Genomic DNA, 9289 nt, shown 5'->3' on the forward strand with positions numbered 1-9289 from the left:
AATTTAAATCTCTGTCTTCTTTGTCCTTCCAGTGAAAATGCAACCTCTTTCCTCTCACTAATAAGAGTTCTGCTTCCTAGATGATCTGATCTCTTGCTGATAGACATTCATGTCATCAACTCATCCTCTCTGCCAACTGACAAACCAAAGCATGAAGTGAAACGAAATGAAACTATGGTGCACATTACGACGGCTAACATTCATCTCATAAAAGTTCTGCTCTTCTGACAAAAAGCAATTAAAATTATGAGATTGTGTGTGTGTGTGTGTGTGTGTGTGTGTGTGTGTACAGAACATGTGCATTCCTATGAGTGCATGTTCTTCAGACAGTAACATGGTAACAATATAATGAGTAATGCTAATGACTATCTGGCTAAATGTGGCTAAAAATGAAAAAGAACAGAATGAGTAACATACTTATTCATGTCTTCTTGCCTTCGTGTGGCTGACAGCTGCATGTGTTTGACTTTGATGGACATTATGTATCATTAATAAATAAATAAAAATGGTTACTGGTCACAGATGGAGGATCATTCATTCATACAGATAGAGAACATGAATAAAGTTATTATGCTTTGACTTTATTATGCTATTATGTGTTACAGTTTGTTCCATCTTTACCTGTGTGTGTGTGTTTCACTCTTTGTTAAATAATGACCAACAGGTTTGTCTGAACTGTGATCAGACCTTCATGTGACTGAGGATTACACACACAGGTGATCAGTGCTGGAGAAAATTAAACAATGAATACTTTCAGCCCTGACACACATTGGAGCATTTTATTGTAATTGGGCTATTTTGTATGAATTATTGGGCTGACTATATGTGGTATTCATCCTTCCATTGAAGGGGTGTAGGTATATGCACATCACTTCAATAGAAGGATGAATACCACATACAGTCAGTCCAGGTACAGTATGTGTGTAGGTATATGCACATCACTTAGGTGCATAACTGTTAAGAATAGTAACAACACTTACTCCAAAGCCACAATTTGAATTCAAATACACAACATTTCAATCCAAGTAGGATCTTCATCAGGTCTAAATGTTCTCACTCTCATTTATACTGTATAAACACATCTCTATGTTTATACCATCCTTCTCCAAAGGGGAAGGTTTTATATTCTTACTCTTCATACTTAATACTAATATGTCCAATTCAACAATATGAGATCAATAATTCATATTCAGATTAATTACAGTATATCTTATTCTCTTCATAGTCTCCATCATGAGACACGTTAACTATATAATATAACACAGTGTGTATGGAGATTTTTCTGATGCTTGTTTTATACAACTGTTTATTGATATTTATTGATGTATAATTGATATGTTGATGTATGATTGTATGATGTGTTATGCTGTGTAATATGTCGACATATGAGAATAGATATCGTCTTAGATTATAAACATGTTAATAGGCAAGGCAAGGCAGTTTTATTTATATAGCGCATTTCATACACAATGGCAACTCAATGTGCTTTACATAAAACAGAAGAATAGAGCATTAAATATAAGATTGCAGCATAAAATAATAATTAGCTTTAAAATCATTAAAAGGACATAGAGTGCAAATGAAAGATTAAAATGTAAAGTGCTTTAAAAGAGTTCAATCATAAGCAGAGGGGAAGAGAAATGTTTTTAACCTGGATTTAAAAATGATTTCAGTTCTGCTGGTAGTCTGTTCCAGTTAAGTAAAAGCTGCTTCATCATGTTTAGTTTGAACTCTGGGCTCAACTATCTGACCTGAGTCAGTAGATCTCAGAGCTCTGGCTCAACTATCTGACCTGAGTCAGTAGATCTCAGAGCTCTGGGCTCAACTATCTGACCTGAGTCAGTAGATCTCAGAGCTCTACTGTCATCTCTAATATCATCATATGGCATAAGTTTAGTCTTGCATTACATTAAAGTGATGTCATCATCTGAACTGTTGACTACTTTGATCCACATTACTGAAATAATAAATAAATAAATAAATAAATAAACATTGCAAAAGCACCAACAGCAATATCAATATTGAGGTATTCAGTCCAAAATATTGTGATAAATGATTTTGTCTATATCGCCCAGCCCTAATAATGTGACGTATACACTCTTTGAGATATTCTTTTATATTTTTAAATAATTATTGATTGATTTACGATCCGACTGGGATCCAGCAACTTAGTCAAGGTGCCCTTGAGCAAGAGGCTCACTCCAACTGCTGAAGATGCTTAGAGTCTGACAGCCTGTAGCTGAACACTGCATGTATGGATGCACATGGCAGCTCCTGCAACGGAAATGGATTCAACCCTAAATGTGAAGCAGGACACATAATCTGCATACGGACCTCTGTTAATAAACCTGGAATAAACCAGAGGCAGTAATAACAGACACACTAACAAGACAAATAAGCACGAGCTCAGTCACTATGAGAAAGCAGATGCAGACTGTCAGAGCAGTGTGTGTGTGTGTGTGTGTGAGAGAGAGAGAGCGAGAGAGGGAGCCTAGTTAGCGCCACTGCGGATGGACTGAAGAGCAGAGTCAGCTCTCCCTGGCAGCATCCTCACTCTCTCTGCTCCATCCTCCCTCTACACACATACACACATACGCACACACACACACATACACACACACCATAGATGCATCTCTCCCATGCTGCCGTCGCTACATTTAACCCTGATCTGCTGCATTGATAAGCGACCCGACGACAAAAAGCACATTTCCTCTTGCTTTTCTTGCTTTTCTTGGTTTCCGTGGACAGACTCGTTTCACAGCAGCGGAGGAGGAGAAGAAAATGAAGCGGCTGCTTGTGAGGACTGTGCAGGACAAAGCCATGAACCCCTGGCTGCTCTTCGCTCTCCTCGGACTCTGGTAAGTACTGATGTGTCTCCATCGTGCAGGAGGAAGCGTTGTCATGGTGAAAGGCTGCAGATGATGCTCATCTCTTTTGCCCTCGACAGGAATCAATGTGTTCCCCGCATCTTTGTGTTCTTACCTGTGATCTCAGTAACATACAGCGGATCAGGAGTGTGTGTGTGTGTGTGTGTGTGTGTGTGTGTGTGAGCTGGGCCTGGGAGAGGCAATGGAGAGGCATTCATACCTTGATTCATCGGGAATGTTACTGAAATGAAGTAACCTTGAGCAACATGTCTGATTATCCAGTGTGACAGGGAGGCTTTAATTAGAGTTATGGTAGTATAAAGGTGTGGGGGGGTGTAGATGATGTTTTTGTTGCTTGGAGGATACAGATGTTCACTCACCTCTGTCAGGTGTAGATTGTGTGTAGGCCTGCTCCTCCAGCTGTGTGTCCTACAGTAAATGCCAGGTAGAAGCAGCTCATATAGTGAGTAGACACTTTCTTTACTCAACACACCATGTTGCATATACATCAGTGACGTGCGGTGAGGTTCATGTCTGGTGAGGCACTGACTTCATCACAATCAGATTTACAAACATATGAACCCTACAGAGTAGCTTATTCACCATTTGATTGGCAGCAGTTAACAGGTTATGTTTAAAATCTCATATCAGCTTTCTTTACACATACAAACTGTAGCACACAAAAAAACACATTTAATTTAAAAAACGTTATTATGGTCTTACCTTTACTTACTTATCTTACTTACTTTACTTGCCGACTAGCTCACTGTAGTTGTAGCATAGACTGTATGAGTTGTAGTTTACTGTCACTTATTCTGCAGCTAATGAGTCGTAATAAGAATCACTGGGATCAGGAGCGCCCCCTGCCATGAGGCCGGAGAACTGCGTGCCTCACTTAGTGACTTTTTGCAGCCGTTTTATGCTGCGCAGCACACGAAACACGCTACAAACACTGTACATTATATCATCATCTAAACTATGGAAATTTAGTTCATATAGTAAAAGTGTTTGAACATGTTAATAGCGACATACAGAGAGACAGCTGTACAGCTGTACTGTCTCACTGCATAGCATGCCAGCGCAGTAAACCGAGTCATTGCGCAATCCATGGTGAGGCTCGCCTCGCTGCTGCCTCACTGCGCGTCTCTTTTCAGTGTTTGATCAGTACATGTGAAAATTCAGCGATTTTGAATTAAAAATAATCCGAAACTGGTAAAGTTAGATAGAAAATAACGTTATAGTGCAAATCACTGGACAAATATAACCATTTATTATTTTTTTCATTTTTAAGTCTTTTTCCATGATAACAGGTGAGGCACGGCCTCACCTGCCTCCCCTGACCGCACGTCACTGATATACATGATCATACACCAAGTGTAGATATGTATTATATTCTAAAACGGAGAGGCAATATTTATTTTAACAATGTGTGATCACAGTAAGTTCTTGTGTGAATACTCCTGGATCCAACATTTCCCATAATGCATCTTAATACCTTCTGATTTAGAAACCCTCATCGCCTGTCAAACTCCTTTGCTCATGAATGTGTCTCAGTCTGATGACATCATCAGGGTTATTGTCTCAGATTTAAGAAAGAGTCTTTTATCTTTTATTTGTTTTGTTTTATTTCTTTTATGATTGGTCAATAAAAAACTAAACACAGACACGATGCAATACAATCATCTCCATCCCTGAATGAAATCTCATCAGTGTTAGTGTTAGGAACCACTCCAGTAAGTACAGCAGACAATACATATTATTATTTACCTTCAACCCCAAAAAACAAACAGCACTTCTCTGAAAAGCTTCACTGCACTAAGTTTACCATGAGCAATAACATGAACAACGAACATACATACTATGTATGTTACATTGTAGCCTACTATGTATTACATTACACAACATGCTTATCTAGTCCTCTCACCAACTTATAATATAATGAATCAACTTTAACATTCACATAGTCCAACTATCTGCCCCAATGATCATCATACACAACTAAACCTCTGTGTTCATCCTCTTCATGAAGATCAAACTCTACCAAATCAAGAATATGAAATAAGAAAGCAAATAACAACATTAGCATGGGAGCATTGGATGCCCCCTCCTCAATTCTTTGTGCAGCTTTTTACCCATGTGACACTGACTGATATTTTTCAGATTTGTGCAAAAATTCAATTTCCCCTTCCCTTCAATCAATCAATCAATCAATCAATCAATCAATCTTTATTAATATAGCGCCAAATCACAACAAAAGTCATCTCAAGGCTCTTCACACATAGAGCAGGTCTAGACTGAACTCTTTAATGTAAAGAGACCCAACATTCCCACATGAGCAAACACTTGGTGACAGCAGAAGGAAAAATTCCCTTTTAACAGGAAGAACCCTCAGAACCAGACTCAGAGTGAGCGACTATCTACCTTTACCAGTTGGGGTTGAGAGGTTGAGAGAGAGAAAAGGGAGAGAAGGAGAAGAAATGAAAAGGAGAGGGAGAGAGAGAGAAAAAATGTTGTTGCTAGGAAGTCAGTTATTTCTTGCTTTGTGCATTGTTTGTGCAGTCTTAAATTCTACCAGATCACTAAACTTTAAAGCTTGTTAGAGTGTCCACAATGTCCTGCACTGTTAATTATCCTCTTGTTTTTTTTTTGTTTTTTTTAGTATTCGTAATGTAATCATAATTGTAAGGAGCTTTTTGTAGGTTTGGTGTCACACCTCCACACACTCATTCACACACAGTGATACAAATGAACAATACATAGTGATCAGTGCTAAATGATCAACTGCAACATTCCTCGCCTACTTAGCTCAGACATTTCTTATTTATTCCATCAGAACTTGTGTTTTAATATCACAGTCAGTTTAAATGTATTTACAAACTATTTCTGAAGCTCAATACTGTGTCAACAAACAATTCAATCTCACAGAGTTATATCATTTCAACATGTTTTTAATCTCATTCTTTTTAGAGTAACACATATAGAATCAAGAGCTGTATGACATGATTTGATTATTAATATAATGTAGGGGTTGGGCAATTAATCGAAAAATAATGTAAACCAACATTTAGAAATTCTACTAAACGACTTAAGCTTGCTCATGTCAATTAATGGTGGTGTTCACTGTTGCCATGACAGCAAAGGTTGCATATCTTTAAGGAATTTGAAAACTTGTGTCCAGTGATGACTTGAACCCAAACCATGATCTTTACATAGTTGTAATCAAGTAAACTAGACATTAACCACAGCTTAGTCACACCTTCAAACATCTTTATTTTACCTCCCTAAAGATCCTCATGTGTGAAAATACTAAACTAAAGAAACTGTGAAAATACATCATTGTTCATCAAGGGTGGAGATAATCCTTCATTAATCCTAATCAAGGTTAAAAGTTCAATTAATCAGGATTTAGATTTTTGTCATAATCGCCCAGCCATAATATAAAGTAGTAAGTTAAACTTGGTGTGACTTGGTGATCAGAGGTGGCAGGAAAAGGAAAGACTCTGCTTGTTGAGCAGCTGCTGGAACAAATGAGATGACAGTGGAGAGATTCCCTCAGAGGAGAACCAGTGAATCATCACTAACAGTCTCCAGTTGAATCAACATGCAGAATCAAAGCAAAGAGAATTAGTGGCTCACCAGTTCTCACTGTGTGACTGTAAACTCAAGCAGCAGCAGCAGCAGCAGCTCAGTGTCCAGCTGCACTGCTTCTAACAGCTTCCACACGAACAGTGTGAGGAAGCCACGACCACACTCTGTTTTTTAACACATCTGAACATCAGCTACGTCATCAGCTGTGGTGATTGCTGCTCTATAACCCTGAATGTATCCATCACTGACTGAGTGATGAAGTTACACCACTGTTGGCTCAGTGTTGGACTCTTTCTCCATGTGTTTACAGTGTGTGTGTGTGCAGTGCAGATATGAAGTCACACAGCTGATGGACTATTAGCCTTACATACTGATTCTATGTAAACAGATGGATGAGAGCATCTGTTAACATCCCCCGATAGAAACAGATGAAAGAGTAGATGGAGTGAACACATCATTAGAATAGATATAAAAAATATAATGAACTAGACAAATTATATGAAATGAATAATGATGAAATAATAATAAATGAAAGTGGAAGGTTTTTTTTTACCCAAATATTGCTTAACCAAGTCAAATGCTGCTTCAGTACACTCTACCAACAAATATTACTAGAATCACATCATTACTGATGAAATTGTCAAATCCAGGAACTAACATTATAGACACACGTTCATACACTGATCAGTCATGGTCCATCTGTATAGTAGGCTGTGACCTAGTCTTGTTGAATGAACTGTAGCAGTGTAGTACATGAGGTTTGTGATATAGTCTACCTCAGAACTGTGGACCTGTTAGAGCCACAGACAGCTTCACAGCTTGACAAGAGAGACTTAATTATGCTATTGTCTCATCTCATATCAAATATTATTAAAAATAAACTCACCGTCTAGGTGAGGACCTAGCCCTTTTACTACCTGAATACATTGTCTCCATCGATTCTACACCTCTGTTTGTTTTATAGTATGATCACACATATAGACAGAGAGAGGCAGCAGTCTCTGGTCTGTTACACGCCTGAAGGAGTTTCTATGTTTAGTATGAATTTACATACTTAGCTCTGATTAGAAATGTCTTTTTCTCATGTTGCCACTAGCCTGATGCATGATGAAGTGAGTTTAGTTTAGTTTAGTGGAGCAGAAACAACTATGTGCTTCTTTTTTTTTGGAGGAAATTGAAAAGTGTGGTTTGTGTGAGAGGACAGCTGTAATGTGCTGGGCTGCTGGGATACTTTTGAGTGGTGGGTCAGGAATTCTCAGTGGATAATGAATGGCATCCTTGGTGGGTTGTAGCTTGTGTGAACACTGAGGAAAAGTGTACGTAACTTTGTTCTCAGGTTGACTGATGCTGGATGTTTGGGGCAGATATTGATATTAGGAAACAAAAAAACCCTTCTGATAATCTAATGTAGAATACTTAGACACATCTTTCAAATACTTATAACAAAGATATGTGATGAAGGTATGATATTTTACAGTTTAACAACACACTATTATATAAAATGCACTGAAACAGTCTTTTGTCTTTTTAATATATTTATACCTATTTATTTATTTAAAATTTTAAAACATTTTTATCATTCTTATTCTCTCTTGTGTGCATTGATCTCAATGTTTGTCTTTTAATTTGTTCTTTGTTTTTTATTCCCTTTCTTTCTGTTGTTACTTGTTCTGTCTTATTATCAGCTGTCAATCAACTAACTGTGAAGCACTTTGAACTACACTAGCCTGTATGAAAACTGCTGTATAAATAAAGTTTGATTGATTGATTGATTATAAATAACTATTAATAAAGAAATAACTAAACAACAAAAATCATGTTTTGTGTGTACAATATTAAACATGGATTAATAAAAAGGAAGGGCTATTTAATATCTATACTAACATCTAGTTGTGGACAGATTATTACTAGACCAACACTGATTTAAGCTCTTAAGCTCTGGCCTGAGGGAAAATAAGAAAAGCATTACATCATTCTAAATATGTGGAAACAAAATTTCAGAAAAAGTTGTTGTTGCTATTTTTTGCACATGGTTGATGTTTAGCAGACATGATGTATTTCTGTCCATCATAAATAAATCAAATAAATAATGCTGAGGCACAGAGTGATGAGACTTGTGTCTGCTGCACTGGGTTATTGTGTCATGGTTTAGGTTGTATCCTTTGTAGTACACGATGTCCAGAAAAGGGTCACTTCACAGTCTGGGCTTTGAGCCAAGTCCTCAGGTCTCTTTACAGTATCAGCTCCATGTTCATCAGCAGCAGCACACCTTGGCACAGAATGACAGTTCAGCCATGTGGAACCAGCTGCTATAGACACGACATAGCAGGCCAGCTGAAAACACATGCATACATCATTCCTAACTTACACCATTAAAATGTCTCTTTTCCACTGAGATCTACAAAGTAATCTTGTTGAAATCCAGAGAGTGCTTTGTATGTGACTCACACTCACATCTAAGACGCCCTTAAGCTTTTCCTAGATTGAAAATATGTTTTTTGATTACTTCTCAATGCAGAAAGAGCAAGATGATTTAAAAGGCACTTCACTGCAGTGATAACAAAATAAATAGCTTTCAGTGTTTGCAGAGACAGCTGATATTGTCTTTATATTCTTTGCTGAAATAGGCATAGAACAAATGCACGCTTTGTAAGCAAAATGTAGTTTTTGTCCTCGGAGAGTTCTGTGATGATATTATATAAATTGGCAATGTTGTATGGGAATCATACACAACATGTGGCCCTTCCAACAGAAAGGCTTTGTGGTTCTTTGCAGAGAATGGTATTGTGGGTAACTGTAGAAACTGAATCCCATCAACTCAGTTCCACATGTTG

General features: G+C 37.6%; 1 protein-coding gene across 1 annotated transcript in view; it reads left to right on the top strand.

Annotated features, from left to right (window-relative positions):
• The first annotated feature begins 2811 nt into the window (after nucleotides 1-2811).
• Nucleotides 2812-9289, top strand: part of gabrg1 (gamma-aminobutyric acid type A receptor subunit gamma1) — a 17094-nt gene continuing 10616 nt past the window's right edge. Inside the window, exon 1 of the mRNA XM_053335840.1 lies at nucleotides 2812-2858. Coding sequence (XP_053191815.1) covers nucleotides 2821-2858 — 38 coding nt within the window. The 5' untranslated portion in view covers nucleotides 2812-2820. The remainder of the gene's footprint in view (nucleotides 2859-9289) is intronic.

Source organism: Scomber japonicus, chromosome 16, assembly GCF_027409825.1.
Source record: "Scomber japonicus isolate fScoJap1 chromosome 16, fScoJap1.pri, whole genome shotgun sequence".
NCBI lineage: Eukaryota > Metazoa > Chordata > Actinopteri > Scombriformes > Scombridae > Scomber > Scomber japonicus.